The following is a 16,916-nucleotide window of genomic DNA, read 5'->3' as shown; positions in this document are numbered from 1 at the left end:
GAGCAATAGAACTGTACCTCCATGTCAGTAAAGAAAAATAAAAATATATGCTTCCTCTCCTGCTTTTTGCAGTACCTCTGGTGTTCCTTTTTGGATACTCTCACAAGGAACACTATAAACTGCAGGTTACACCCCCTTCTAACATGTACTAGTTTTGATACAGTGGGGAGGAAAACTACAAGATTAATGGTGTCTTACAATTATTGTAAATTAAGGGGATGGTGACACAATTTTAGAGTATTTTAAACCAAATCAAGTTCTTATTATTAGGGTAATAGGATATAGTTATTTAGCTAAGGACTATATTTTAAGGAACGACCCCAGAAGCTACATTTAAAGCAAACTAAAAAAAGGTTTAATTCAGAACTACATTTCTTGACTTTTTAACCCTAATATTTTGTTAAGTCAAGAGGGTTTTAAAATGTAATCCCTTAGGTATTTTCTCTCTATTTTAAAAGAAAAGGTTAAAGAGGGGGAAAAAAACCACAAAAACCCGACCAACCCACCCTTAAAGTGTTCTCAAGGCTTCAGAACTTTGTCTTGAAAAACACAAGAAAATAATACAACTGCGTGCAAATCCATCTATCAGGAATAATCTAGCTAGGCACCACCAGAAGCAGCAGACTTGAGTAGACTACGATATTGTATTTGTAGTATTACCAAATTATTATTATCAAAGCCCAGCTCCATACATAGTACAACATGGGCTAGAAGCCCCATCTGCTGTCAACCTTTTGAATTCCTCAGTAGGGGGATTTACTTTTCATACACTGCAAGACTTGCAGAAGCCCCTTCTTAGCTTCTTTTGCCCCACTAGAGATGTGCAATCTGACATTGCCTGCTTAAAACAAGAAATTTGGCTAGTGGGATTAGCCATGTATTCTAAGTGATATCTTCAGTCAGAAAAAAACCCTGAGCACGAGACTACTGAATATGAAATCAACAGCAACAACTTCTGCTCCACACCCTGGCAGCTTCTGCAGCTGCCCACTCTGCTGGAAGAACATCTTGAATCCTTCCTCAACTCTACAAACCTCAAACTGAAGAACATTCTTGTGGTACTTACCACGCTGGACTTCTCAAAAAAATACAGCTGTTAAAATAGCATCTTGCTGAACAGATCCTCCATAACAAACTCTACCAAGACAACTGGCTTATTCAAACTCATTAGCACTCTGCCCTGGGTTTTCAGAATGCAAAGATACTGTATTCCAAATCGGAATTAAAGTAAACAACATTGCCAGTGCAGGATTTAGCAGCTTTAACAGTGCTCTGTCCCAGACAGCTTTTTTGTTCTTTATAGATAATATTTCTGTAAGAGTGCATACAAACAAACAACTTAAGAACATTAATAATCAACAGGGCTGCCTTCTAAACATCAAAATTTATGTCAGATACTTACAAGTACAAGGTACTACATTTACTGTTTTTCTTAAAATTTAAACCAAAAAGGGATAAAACCTGCAAGATAAATATATGGTAGAAGTCAAGAAACAACAGAACTGAAAATATGAGTTAGAATATCGCTTAGGTTCTACTAAGATTTTCTCAATTCCACCACGACTTCTTTTTCCTGACACTTCCTTGTAATCAAACATGGATTATAAGCTTTCAAATGGTCACTCACACTGCAAAAGGACAAATATGAGATTAGAGCACAGAAATGTTTAAACTTCAAAAAATATCCAGTGGTAGAAAAACTGAAAGTGAAAACCAGAAATAGTATAGCACATATGAAAAAATGGTATGTAATATCAGCTCTGGTATCTTATACAGGGATAGCAACACATCAGTCCCAGCTTTTATGCCTTATCCAGAACATGATGCAGGATAGACAGAACCTGAATACCTGATGCCAGATACAAACACTTTCCAAGGGTAAAGAGTCCTTTCATATCTCTTCATCAACATCCTCTGCAATATGCAAGCAACTGTTCTGTATGGCATAGCAAAAAGTGAATTAATTTAGCATCCAATTCCAGCAGACACTCTCTTGAGGTGCAAATCCTGTGCGTGGCAGAAATGGAGATGGACAAGCAGCACTGAGAAACATTTTCCAGCAAGAGGAACTCTGAGAGATGGGAAACTTATTAGCACAATGTTTTCATATTGCCTCCATCAGTTTCCTCAAAAAATACAAAACCAGCTGAAGCATTAAAGCATCCTAGGGTCTAGGAGAATCCCATTGGAATACGGTATCCAGCTGTGGGAGTCAAAGCTAAAATAAACTAATTAAAGTATTAGGTGGAACCTTAATATTTTAATTAGAGAAGAAAGCTTTCTCTTAATTTTTCACCTTCGATGCCACTGTAAGTATGAGGAATTCCTCTTTCTTCCTCCAATAAAATTGTGCTTTTACAATGTATTTTGGTTTTAGGTATTGCCAAAAATTCTGCAAAAACTGCAGTTACTGTAGTGATTTGAGTTAATCACACACAAATGCAAAACTCCCAAACATGCTATTCTAATGATTTTTTTTTTTTTGGTTTAAAAAAACCAATCTGTAAAATAAAATCTTATTTCTGAAAGCTAGTAATTTTAGTTCTGTTAGTACCACAGGGAACACCAAGTGACAGTCAACAACTGATTTTTACATATCAAATTAACACAATTATAAATGTCGCCACATCACCGAACCCAAAAATTAAAAGTGAGCTATGCAGAAACAAGAACAAACCATTATTATCACTTCATGTATTATTATCACTTCATGTCAGTCTCCAGCCACAAGATATGCTTGATATGCCAGCTGGAATACAGTCCCCAAATGGCAAATTTTGGGGTGTCTACCAATTTTGCTAAAACAGACTTATTGTTTCTGCCACCAATGCTAGTCAGCGTAAAAATATTGCCCTATTTCACTTGTTTAACACAGAGAACAAAGTATTTCATACTTAATTTACTTCAACCATATCACACATTTTAACACCTCTAAATACGAAGTTTATAATTTTAATTGGAAAAGGCCAAAGAACTTAGAACAACTGAATTTTCACTCTCCCACTGTAACAAGCACTTGTTAACAATTAGTTCACACAAGGTACCTAGGTTATTCCTTAAGAAAATAAAATCTGCATCAATTATATATTACTGAAGACGAAGATACACATATAATATACCCAAAAATACTTTGTGGAATTTCCTAAAAAGAAACTATAGCTTTGAATGCTGCACCATTTGGAGAATTGATTTTTTTGTGTGTGTGTCTTGCAGGGCAAAGACCACAATAGGCATGAAACACAGCAAAAAGATTTCTGGCAGTGAAAAACTAGAGACATCTGCTTCAGTCACGTATGCCTTGCTGACTAAAATCATAAGCAAAAGCTGACCGACCTCATCAGTGCTACTTTTTTGTTTTGTTGGTACTGCTCAGCTGGCTGTTGGGGCAAGGGATTTAGCAGCAAAGCAAGAAGACTGTACACAGCAGCCTGTTTATGACTGTATTAATATGCATATTAGTTGCCCTTACACTACTTGAGTACAAAACAGCAAAGACTCTGTTTTGTAGAGTCTGTACAAAACAGCACAGACTCACAGTGCCTAAAACATACAGGCTGCAGTTCAAAATGATTAGCCAGGAGAAGTGTCTATACTGGAAGTAATTCTGATTTGCTCAAGGTATAAAATCCCTTCTCTTCCCACAACTTTTGTCACTGAGCTCTTTATTTCCACGATTCCAATAAGGTTCACATAAAGCCATTACCACCAGCCCTTTTCTGGTTATGAGAAGTCTTTCCATGAAAAAGAGGTCTACAGAAAAAAAAAGGGAAATAAAATCTACAGTAACTTATTGATCAAAACAAAGATGACTGTACCAAACATTAATGCAGAATTAATTCATCATTTTGCACAGCTTAAATATAACCCGATCAAGTTAACAATGGTAAAACTGCAAGACAGGAGATCTCGAGACATGGCTGACCAGGTAGACTGTGAAACATCAGTTAAAATACATTGTTAACTTATTTGTTGTCCTCCACACTATAATCTACAAGATCCCTAAAGTGGTTGTGATCTCTTTGTTAAAACCCATGGGCATGTAATTTTTGCTGTAGCTTTGATAGCACAGCTCTGGACCACGAGTTGAAAGAACTGCACTATCCTAGTATAATACACAGTCCTAGGAAAAGATCAAGTTATTTTTCCTTCCTGCACCCTCTTGGAGGTACTGATTCCTACTGATGAAAAAGCCTAGCATAAAACCTAGTTTAGTACGTAACTGTCCACCCATAAGAACTTCACTTAAGTCTGTGAGAAGGGCAGGAAGCAGGCTCACAGGCTGCCCTCAGAGTTTTAAATCTATGGGTTTTACTCACACTGGAAGCCTCTCACAAGTGGGGGACCCCCAGGGATCAACTGGGCCTCACACTCTCCAATGTCTCCCTAAATGACCTGGGTGACGGGATTGAGAGCACCATCACCAAGTCTGCTGACACCACACGGGGTGGTGAGGTGGATGCATCAGAGGGAAAGCCGTCTTACCAAGAGCCCTGGACAGGCCGGAGCAGCGGGCCAGCGAGAACAGGACAGAGTTTAGCAGAGACGAGCGCAAGGTCCCACACAGGGGACGACACAACCAAAGGGCCCGGTACGGGCTGGGATCTGCACGGGTGGGGAGCGGCCTTGCCGAGAGGGACCTGCGGGTCCCGGTGGGCAGCGAGCTGAACAGGAGTCAGCAGTGCGCCGCTGCAGCGGCAAAGGCAAATGGGCTGCAGGGACATTGCTAGCGGAGATAAGAGTTGCGATCGTCCCGATCTACCAAGCGCGTGTTGGGCCACACCTGAAGTACTCCTGTGTCCAGTTCAGGCCTCCACAACCCACGAGAAGACACAGACAGAGTGGACAGGCTCCAAAGGAGGGACACAAAGATCACCAGAGGCTGTAGGATGTGCTCTATGAGGAAAGGCTCAAGGAGTTTGGTCCTTCCTCCTCGGAGGACAGAAGGCTCGGGGGAACCCCATCACAGTTTTCCAGTACTTAAAAGGTGGCTACAAAAAGAATGGAGGCTCTTTCTTCACAAGGAGGCCCACGGAGAGGACAAGGGGCAACCGATACAAGTTGCACCAGGAGAAGTTTCACCTTGATATAAGACAGAATTTTTTTTACGCTGAGAATCAATCACTGGAACGACCTCCCCAGGAACTTGGTAGAGTCCCCATCAGCTGGAGTTCTTCAAGAAGCAGCGGCACAGGGTGTTAGATAATCCCATCTAGGCTCCCCTTCCCCCAACAGGTTGGGCCAGATGATCTTTTCAGGTCTTTTCCAACCTGGACTATTCTGATTCCATGAACTGACTGACAAGGTAGCTTCAAACAAATTCCTGTGAAACAACCTCTATTTTTGAAGCAGGTAATCAAAATTTCATCTCATCTATACACTAAGGTAACATTCCCTGCCTTGTTTCACACGCGTTTACACTAACAGGGACATAATCAAAATAAGAAATAAGGTAAGCAATATCCTTCAGATATATCCAACCAGTACACGACCCTGGGCTCTGTCCACATGTACATGAACACAGATATTCTAACAAAAATAACTAGATAAATACCCCATCCTAATTGCTGGCAGAGTCTTGCTGTTTTGGCATAGACTTGAGTCACAAAACATTGCAGATAACTCCTTTCACAGACTGTAAATAACAGGCTAAAACTTCACCACCAATTTTTGTAAACGGCTAAAATAGCAGAAAAATACTCCACAAAACACCAATATTTAAGGCACAATGACATGTCTAGTGACCAAGGAAGGCATCTATTGTATCATTAAGACTAGTTTAAGAATTTACTGTTTATATTTAAAGCTGTCATTTATCGGCTCATTGTAACCTTAAAATGAAGGAGTAGGCTTTACCACATACCCTAGGCAAGCAAACGCTTGAATACAGATTCAGCAGTTATTTCTTCCTCCCTTGCACTGTCTTACACCAAAAACTCCAAAGAGGCTTGAAATCAACTAATTATAACTACATTGTTCTTTGGTTGTGTCACTTACTTTCCCCTTGTCATTCCCAGAACAACTTCTCTTGCCATATTCCAGATCCAGTCTTTCAAAGAACTTAGGCTTGTTCTTGGCTTTAAGCATATCAAGTCATCTCATTCTGTTAGCATATGAATAGCCCTCATTTAGGTTTCTACTCAAATTAATGGCTTTATCAGGATCTTGACCAATAGTTCATATGCATGTTGAAAGCTGAAAAATTCCTGCAATTTATTTTTTAAAACTACTGATTTTACTGCTTCCAACATTGAAATGGCTAAGATTCCAGCGGTGTATTTTATTAGCTGCCTATTTACAGTTCACTAAGTTATAGGTATATTAAAAATGGTTCTAAAAACTGAATTCATGAAAAGAAACCATTAAAGTAATACTGCATGGATTGTTTCCTGGAGCCAATATAAACAATGGACTAATTGCCACTTCCCTGCTGTAACTACAAACATCTAATTTTCACTCAGGCCAGCAGTATTATTCCACAATCACACCAATGTAAAAAACCCCTTCTTTATACTCTTCTGAGTCTGCACAAAACCACAGTTTCTCTGAAACATTCAAAAATACATGGAATACATTTATTCCTTACCAAGAAAGCTGACTACTGACATGGGCATCTCAAGTCTGGATACTGCTTAACAAACGTCTTGCAAAAAAACACTTTCCAAACTGAGCTGAACATCTAACTTCTTGACCATCAGGCCTCTGCGACTAGAAAGAGGAACTTTCTACACAGATCAGGTACCAGTGAAATAGTTAACCCTTCCTTGGCAAAACCATTTGAGAAGCCCCCTTTACCTTTTATTTTTTCTCCAATTTTGCTCAAGGTTTCTAGAGCACAAGTTTTAAAACGTTTTTCTAATTACTCTGTGAGCACAGTTAGTAATAAAAGTATGTAACCATAGTCCCCATTTAAGATTGAAAAATCTTTGGCCCATATGCATTTCAACAAATGACACGCTTAACCAAGGTTTCCACTTTTCTCCATTGATTCAACAGGGAACCCTTCAGCAACAAACCTCTTCATGTAAGTATATCAGTTTGGTGCCTAAAACTAGGTGCAATTAATACAGCTCAAAAAATTACACAGCACTGGTTGATGATGGAAAATGTCTAAGGCAGTAAATCACAGGCTGATTTGAAGCAGCTGCCTTTAACAGGTCCCAAATGGTTCCTACAATCCTAACAGCCTTTTCCTCCCGATAAAAACCAAAAAGGCAAACAACGACCCATGAGCTGAACAGGGCTCCAGAATCTGAGTGGAAATTTGCTCCCTGATTCTCTATTTGGAAAACAATAAATGTATACATATATAGAGCTCCATATACACAATACTTCATTGTTTCAAATCCATTCTATACTCTAGTATACACTAGTAGTTCACTCAACACACTGTGCTACTCTGGCTAAGCTGGTTTTGCTACCAGAACCAAGTTGTTTCAAGGCACTTGGGTATTTCCACAACATGCTGCACTCTAACAACATGACTGTCAGCCTCAGCACTGATTATTTAACAGCACAAACAAGTTGTTTATAATCCACAGGAGGCTGTAAGGCCAAATAAATGCATTTCAAGAATTCTATGGTTAGCTCATTTTTTCAGATAAAATAACAAATGCTACACTTAAATTTCTAATTGCTGTTAAGTGAAAACAGCAAGAAAATAAGTTAATAAAAATGACATATTTCAGAGGAAAAACAATCATAAAAGAATTTAGGTATTTTGGATATGCATATGACATCAGGGACAACTTAGTTATTTCTGAAAATAATATTTCGGAGAGTTTGTCTTTTCAAGGAATACACTTGCTGTAGTATTTGTATGTTGTATGATACAGCTCTAGATAACTTTTCAATAGCCAAATAAAACTCTTCAGATAATAAAGATAAAATCTTTAAAATAAAAGATAAAAGATCAGGGGAGTCCTTTAAAAATAACTTATTCTAAAATGTTATACAAATAGATGTACTAAATATTACATTTTTATGCACACAGATCTAGGAACATATTAATATGAAGCAGCCGGACTTCTGAGCTTTTTTTTCCCCCTTCTTTTATTTTATTAAGCTGTTGAAAGGAGTTCATAGACTTCTTTTAAACTAAGTATTTCAAAAGGGGAGATGTATTGGCCAAGCAGGCACTTATCTATTTATTGGAGCATAGACTACAACAGCTAGATCTCTAGTAATACCAATCAGATACAGAAAAATAGGCAACTTGGACTTCTCGCATGACACACAAGGATGATACAAAGCTGTAGTTCAGTGCACAAGAGCAAAAATGTGTGTGTACAAATACTGCCTTATAAATCAAACAATGTAAAACAAGATTTGAAAAAAGGGAAAAGACAGATCTAATTTAGCTAAGCATCAATACAGTGGCAACTACGACACCAATATACAATGGCAGTACCGTAAGGCCTTGAGAAGAGGTGGTGCACCTAATGAAGACTTACTTACTCTTATTGCTCCAGCTGTTCCTGAAGAAAAACTGAGGTTTTCTACCGTCCATTCAGACAGCCCTGTGTGAAACAGTCTTTGATGTATGCAGCATTTAGAAGACTGCAACTGTTGCATGCAGGTATATTAAGTTTTGTTTCAAGAACCATCAAGAGGAAATATATTTAAAAATTAAAACAATGAAAAACAGTTTTAGTTTTATCTTTCTGTCCTTCTTATAAAAATATGAAACAAAAAACCTGAGCCCAAAGATTGGCACATCCTAAAAATATACATATATGTACTATTTCCTCTAACACTATTGGAAAAAATATTTTACCCTCTCTTTCTATCCCCAAACCTAGACAAATTTTGGAATTCCTGAAGTGCTGGGAAGAGATAAACAGATGAAAAAAGGAGAACAAGCGGCAGTGGAAGATCTACTTTGACTGATATAGTGGTCTTTCAGTCTGCCTGTACCACAGTAAAAATGTTATTGCATACAACGTATGCAGTATATCACATACATGCATGTTATGCAAATACTGAAAAAAGCAAGTAACTCATACTTCTGTTTTAGTTACATTTTTCTGCCCTAAACTTTATTGCTCTATTATTCTCCTTAAGTGCTCTGAACAAAAGTAAACTTAAAACTCTCGCGCAGTTTCAGAAGATGAGAATATAAACTAGTGTGCTTACCCGTTTTGGCCAACACCACTGTGGAAGTTAAATTACTGTTAACTGGAACGTTCCCCTTATTTTACTATGAGAAACAAAATGGAAAATCCATGTTTTCTAGAAAAAATCAAAACCTACTTAAGGCAAACATTTGGTACTTTCCAACCTAAAACCTGAAGTGTCTCTTAAGACATGCTGTATAGAGAAATAAAAGGGAGATCATGGACATATATGAATCCATTGCTTTATGCATTCAAACTTTTCTGTAAGTAGTTGTCTCAGTTGCCACAGCACTGAAGAAAACTGCTAGGAAAAAAAAGCACCTGCTGTTCAAAGGAAGAATACTTAGAAGTGTTGCTGTCACTTGATTGTTAATTCAATGAAAATTTTTAACCAAACATAACCCAATACCATCTGTCAAATCTGACTGAAGTGATGTTATTACCTCAGAGCGTATATGCTGGAGAGACTACATGTAGTGACAGAAACACTCTCATAGTCACTGCTGGAGATGGAGCTGAGGGGGGAATCACGTAAGCCATCCTGAGAACTGAAAAAACATACGGAAACAAAATGAACTGCTGAAGCGAACAAAGGTAAAAAACAGCACTGTGTAACTCATGGCTTGTTATGGATTATACAGAAATAAAGAGTAAACTGGCAGTTGTATTTTTGATCTTCAGAAAATGATACAAACCTATCCTGTTTTCTTCTCAAAAGCACAGACAATTTGGCAAAGTCAGTGGGCACAGATCTTACAAAAATCTTCGGTTTAGTTCATGCCATACAGTTAAAACATTCAGGAAAGAACCAAGGACCCTACATTTTCATAGGGTATAGAGGGAATAGTGTACTCATGCTGCTAAATATGGTTTAACATTATAAGACAGACATAAAACTGAAATTTCATAAAGTCACTGGTGTTTAAGGCCAAGACACCCGAAACAATAAGCTTCAAGAACTTCTGAAATATTGTGTAAAGTTTGACCTATGTTTCCTTCCAATGGGAATGAAATAGTCTCAGAAAGCAAAAAGCTGACTTTTCAGTGAAGGAAATAAAGATAATACACCTAACCCTATCCTTAAATTTACTCGGTCCCTACCTGTGTACCTCAAATTTTGTGATTTAAACCAACAGATAAGCAGGAAGGAGCAGTCCCATGGCAAACTACTGACACTTCGTTAGAATAAATCCTCTAGCCGCTAAGTAAAAATATATGAATGGTTTAAATAAATGGCACACAACTTCTCTGGTATCCCTGAGCTAATGAAAAGCCTTTAAATAACACGTCATTTTAGATCTTACATCACATCAACATAAACTTGGATTAGAAGATTAAAAGTGGTTTCATAAGCCCTACAGAACTACCTTGGAAAAAACAATTTTTTGTTTCAGTAAAAATTTACTGCTAAGCTACTGGAAATTCCACAAGCTGAAAAAAAATTATACTAGGTAAGAAAATGCATGATCTTGAGCGGAGATATCTAAGTTGTATTGCTTCTAGGCAGTGCAGAAGAATCATTTGAGCCTGCTGAACTGAAATGTTCAGTCAACAGAAATCTTTAGACAATACACAGAGAAACCGAAGAAGTAACTTTAGTTAAAAAAGGTGTAGTTATATAGGTCAGGATTATTTAACCTTCATTCTGCACAATAACTATCAGATTGTTTAATGCTCTTTTGATTCGTAGACATACGCAGGGTCCATCTCCAAACCAGCTACATTCCAAATTATTTTCTTCTACCAACTAGAAGTCTCGAAGAATGCTTAAGGGGAATACTTCAAAGCAGTATACAGAAGGTATGTGCTCTAATCCCACTAAAAATAATAGGATTTGCTTGCATACCTCCCACTAATCACTTGGAAAATGTACCCCTTCATGTTCCTCATTTCTGAATGCCAATTCGAAAATAAATCCCAAGTGTACTACGCTTTAGTTGAAAGGAGAGCCATAACAACTGGAAAATAATTTTATCAGACTTGAACAAAAATCTATTTAACTTTCATTCATTTTATGTAATTTCCCTTGCTAATTCTGCTCATTATGAGAAGATATATGCATTTAAACAAAGGCTTACTCTTTTATAGCTCATCATCTTTACCCATCCAATCTTACAATATGGTCATGCTTCTAGTATGTACTTCTATCTGTTTTATAGCAGCTAAATGATATTTAAAAACATTAGCATGTGATTTCATAGCATGATTGAACAGGTGTGGTGGTGTGATCCCCCCACCCCTTTTAGGCTTAAGCAATAGCCACCAGTGGCAGTCGCAGTGGCTGCACCCAGCTCAAACAATAGCTAAGGGCCATAAGTCTTGCTCAACAGCGGAGGGCTAGCTGAGCATGCGCCAACTGAAATACAGCTGGTACGCAAACATGGCTGTTAAGTCAATCACCTTATTTCATAAACAGAGGACAGCCTGGAGCCCATTGAGCTCTCCTGCACAGCAGTGGCTCCATGCCAGGATCTTCCCTTGACTAGGGATGCCTCTCAAGGTTACTCCTCAAGGCTGAGTCTGATACTCTGTGAGCTGGGAATAAGCGTGCTGAAACTTTGAGATCTTAGCTAAGTGATAAAAAGGGTTGATTGAACATACATAATCCTTTAGACATCAACTGTTGATCAAGCCTGGAACTAAGTCTGGATCCAGCCACACCTAGACTGCTCTCTAGGAAGCAGATAAGAACCTTAGGGGTCCTCTCAACCTCATGACTCAATGGGAGGGTCTCCCCAACAGTTTTGTCTGACCCAGTCCTCTGTGCAGTAAATACTCAAGTGTACCTTGCCATACAATCTTGTTAAACCACTGTCGCATTTACTGTTGAAGTTCAACTCACTGGCTTCTATCAATAAAACATACTGTTGCTTCTCTCTTGCAAGTGCATCACTTTATGTAACAGCAGGACAAGCTGTCTTACCAAGGTGAAATGTATTGTTCAGAATAAAGTAATCTTTGTACAGCAGGACCAGGAAACAAGAAAAACTAGCAAACTCAGCACCTTCTTTTACCCTTCTCTCACCTCCCCACCCATTTCCAGGTTTTTCCAGTGTAACAATCCTGTCAGCTGATTTAGGTAGTAAAAGTTTTTCTGAAAGATGTCAGGTTTGCTGTCTTTCAGTGCTTTCTGCAGAGCTCTGCCTGATATATTTGAAATCCAGTCAAAATATGTGTTACCAACAGCACATGAAACAAAATTATGAAACTACTTAAAAACTTAAATTCTACTTTCTTAGGTTCTGTTTTTCTAGATTGTTTGTTTTGTTTTAAATAATTTGAGGTTTTCAGCTCTTATACACAACACAAAGGGCTATCACTTTTGATAAGAACTCAAAGATCTCATACATTTTTTGAGAGCTAAAACATAAACCAACAAACCATAACCCTAAGTACCATCTCTCTATTAAGAGCAGTTATTATTTATTGTCAAACATTGTCCTAGAGTCACGAAACCACTTTCTATCCTGAGCTAACTTTGTGGAGTGGACAGTCCAAGCCAGAAGGCAAAATAACAACGGTGGCACAGAGTGCTGGACCCTTGATAGTAAACCTGATGAGTAACTTCTGAACACAATGGTACACAACCAGCTTACATTATCAATGATCTCAGTGGTACTTCTATTTTCATCTTCACAGATGGCCTCTGACCAGCTTACAAGCCTCATCTCAAACCTCTTCCCCATGCTACTTTTCCCCTCATTTGAATCCTCTCTCACCTCTAACCAGTCACTATCTGCATAACTTCCTCTCATCAGCTCCACCATCTCATCTCATTTTAAGCCTTGTCTTAACACGGTGTGCCATTCTAAACTGCATCATAAATGCCTTCATTTTCCACGACTCCATCTTTTACTTGGTGCCCAAACCTGGCCATGCTGAGCTGTCTGCTGATTTCAGGATTAGATAACCATCTGGTCAGTCATCATTTGGCAATGTAAACTGCTTGGACACACTAGACACAAACCATGCTCACAAAAGTTAGTTTATTGTAATAAACGATGTGTAGATTAGACAATCACAATGTGTAAACATTTTTCTCACTCCTGTGTACCAATACATATCATATTTTTGAACCAGAAATAACATATATTATTTACAATGTTTATTTCTGGTTAATATTCAAGCTGTAACTCTTCAGATAAGAAATTCTGTGTTTATTTAGTACCAAGAAATAGGAATGCAATAATGATAACTGTTATATACCTTCTCAGTGATGTACTAAATAGCTTCTTAAAAAAACATAACAAAAAAAGACTCCTGACATACTCATGGCATTCCTTCTCAGTACACGCAGACTACTAAACTCTTTGTAGAATTTCTTCTCATTAGTGTCTGCCCGAAGATTCTTCTCTGCTTTTCTAAGATGCTGGTACTTCCTGAGCTGAATTGCCCTGCTTTCCCCAACTCTCGATTCCTGTTATCAGCTGATGGCTTAGCATGCATGTTCATTAGCACAATTATAAGAAGAGAAGGCACGAGCATATAGACACATTCTATAGCTGATAGTAGCTAAACCTTTCTTCCCACACCAGCCCACAGGCAATCTGAACTTCACCACATCTCATGCTCATTTGAAATTAATGCAGTGTTGTATTGGGGTTCATAGGACTGTTTAAGCTGTCTAAGGTGGCAAAAGTTTGTTTCATTTGTGAGGTCTTAAATGCCTACAGTGATATTTTAAAAATTACATTCTAGCATGGGATAAAATCATTATCCATGCTCACCAAAATAGAATTCTTCAGCACTTCTGATAAAAGCAGAGGACAAAAATTTGAGGCAACACAGGCAAAGTGACACAGGGTGATGTGGCTGCCACTCTTCATGGAATACTGGCAGACTGAACTAACGACCATTTAATTAAAGCTGTTGGCCATTTTTGTGTAACTATTGAAATGAAAACAAACTGAAAGCCACCTTTATCCTGGCTTGTGAGCTCTTTTCCACTGGAAATGTGTTTCTAGCCCCTCACATGTAATTAAACCTCCGGCTGTTTCAGGGGATGGTTTCTTTATGAATGTTACTACTTGCGTTACAATTTCATTCCATGTTACATTAATTAATATGGCACATACTTTCTCTGTCTCACTGAAGGAGAGCAAACTCTAAAGCCTCATGCGTTAGCTACACTGAATCCACTCAAGTAAGTGGCTTTTAAAACTGTTTTACCTACTATATTAATTTCAGGAATCTCTATATTAAGAGTTAATGCAGTTCATTGCTGCTGCAGTGGATGTATGGACCTAGTAAAAGGGAAGCTGATATACAACAGACACCTTTTATTTGCATGGGCTTTGTAACAGCACTTAGGTGATCAGATACCGCACAAAATCAGCATTCTACAGACAAGGTCAAACACTGCCACTATAAATTTGAGACTTGTATTGCTAAGAAGAAGGGAAAGTGGGACTGAAAAAAATATTTTATACTGAATCTGAATTTGGCCAGTTACACAACAAAAAGAAACAGAATACTAGAAGGGGAACAGAGAAATTTTAATCAACAGCTAGCTAAAGGATTGCTTAAGGGAAGTTTTGCAGTTGAAAGGCTGATATTTTGTTCCCAATCAACTCTTTCCTACTTGCTGATGAGAAGTTTTCTTAGTCCTGAATAGCTAGTTAAAAGAGTAATCAGTACAAGACACTAAGCAGACATGTTTTTGTTTATGTGAACATGCACAGCTGTCCATTAATTTCTATGGAAAAGGCAACTTTGCAATGTAAAAAGCACACACACTTTAAGTTTTACTGTGATGAGAATATTATAGGGAAAGCATGAACTCAAGACATTTAATGAAGTTAATTTGCATTGCAATATCAATTAATCTAGTTCAGATAAAGGAGCACTTGTAGAATCAAATGCTATAAACTAAAAGACAAGCTAGAAAGGTAATGTGCGTGTGTGTGTTTTATAAATGTAAATGCTAGCCACCCCAGAAATACAAATGTTTTTCCATGCCTTTATAAAGGTGGAATGACTTATGTTAAAGTTGCTGTACTGAGAATGTGCACATACATTACACGTTGCTAAGGAGTGAATAAAATACAGCCAGAAGAGGCAAAATTAGAAACCAAATGTATAAAACAGGTATTCATCTTTTTACAAAGTCATTCTAATATGCTGAGGAAATATAAATTTAAGTATTTCACAGTATATACTATCGTAACATATAACTAAACAATATATACAATTTTAGACTACAGAATTGCAACGCTAAGAAATGGGACAACTTGAATACCAAGCTGGAGAAGAAAAAAAATATTTATCTTGTTCTAGAATTGCAACACAGATCAGCAAACAGCAAAACACGCTTTTCAAGCATGCCTTATTCCTCCTCCTCAAAAAACAAAAGCATATGGTGAAATCTTCTATTTTTTAAGCCCCCACAAATAAATGTGAACAGCACCAGCACCTAACAGACAACGGACACAGGTAGAGCTTGCAGAAAGTAAGAAGGTAAGAAGTTCTCTTTGCTACCAGTTTCAGCTCCTTTTACCAGTTCTCAGGTGCATTGTAAAAGGCTTCATCAAGAATACATTCAACAAACAGATAAAGAGCAAAAAAAAAGTATAGTTTAAGCTAGACATAATAGATCTGCAGTGGAAAGGAGAGAAACTATATTTAAACCCCCTTTTTCTTTATCAGAACTGCTTTAAGGTCAATATGAAGATAAACAAACATACAAAAGAACCAGTTATTTAAGACTACAATGTGAAAACAATAGCATTGCATGACAATATGAAACAAAGTGCCAAACTTCATAAAACATGTAGAAGAATCAGCAGTTTTACAAGGACTCTTCAACTCTGGAAAGAACAAAAAGCCAAGTATTTCCAAAACACCAAAAGACCACGATCTTCATTCTTCATAACGTTCTTACCCCTTGGAAAAACCAGGCAGAATACTATGACAGAATGAGCATTTAAAAAAATTTGTATAGTTCGCTTCCAGTTGAAAAGAAGGAATACTAGATACAGATCTAAAACTTGGTTTTGGTGCTACTTATCTTTTTTTACCCCCGGTCTTGCTGTTAACTTACGTTCTTTTTTACCCCCAAAACACCAAATGCTGCTTTGACATAGTTTTCTCATCTTCTGTGCTATACTTAGATTGTCTCCCCCCTTGAACAGTTTTGTTTTGCTGCATGAGAGCCTTTACTAATCACATTGTCCCTTCAGCAGGTCAGATAAAGACTACATCTTTGCTAACGCTTTTCTCATATATGCATCTCATTAATACTACTGTACAAGACTGTGCCCTTAATTGTTTTATGTCTTTCAGATACTTACAGGCAAATAATGGAGAAAGACATACTAGCTATGACTTAAAAACCAACGTAGTAAAGACATGTCAATACCTACATCTTAAGCAGAAGAGTATATAAGCTCTATTTTAAACTCCACTGAATATCGAGGCTAACTAGAGAAGTCTGAAATACTAGGTATTTCAGATTTAAGGATTAATTACAGTACACCTGACTGGATCATTGAAATTATACCTATGTCATATTGCATAATACAGGAACTGATTTACTAGAAGAAACAGTTTGTGCCATGACAGACACATTTGACAGCTGCTTGACTCTGACAAGGGAAAGAAAATTTTCTCCTCTAGTTGGTGACTTACAGTAACCAGAAAGTAAATACATTTTTCAGTTTGATGAATGAGCATATCCTGCAGCTATTCCATGTATATTAGATTGCTTATTGTTCTAGCTAATGGGTCCATCATTCTGAAAATAATCTACTGTCTCCAACGTTTCCCCTATGGTTAAGTTGGCATTCACAAGCATGTTAATAGGGA

General features: G+C 37.6%; 1 protein-coding gene across 4 annotated transcripts in view; it reads right to left on the bottom strand.

Moving 5' to 3' along the window:
• Positions 1-16,916, bottom strand: part of ZFYVE28 (zinc finger FYVE-type containing 28) — a 165,865-nt gene that overhangs the window by 24,071 nt on the left and 124,878 nt on the right. For 2 of the 4 annotated variants that reach the window (XM_056351085.1, XM_056351075.1), the window contains exon 9: positions 9,557-9,661. The exons of the other annotated variants lie outside the window; for them this stretch is intronic. In XM_056351085.1, the coding sequence (XP_056207060.1) occupies positions 9,557-9,661 (105 nt within the window). The remainder of the gene's footprint in view (positions 1-9,556; positions 9,662-16,916) is intronic. 4 annotated transcript variants of the gene reach the window in all.

The sequence above is a fragment of the Falco biarmicus genome, chromosome 1 (assembly GCF_023638135.1).
Source record: "Falco biarmicus isolate bFalBia1 chromosome 1, bFalBia1.pri, whole genome shotgun sequence".
NCBI classification, from domain to species: domain Eukaryota; kingdom Metazoa; phylum Chordata; class Aves; order Falconiformes; family Falconidae; genus Falco; species Falco biarmicus.
This window is presented reverse-complemented; position numbering and strand designations above follow the sequence as displayed.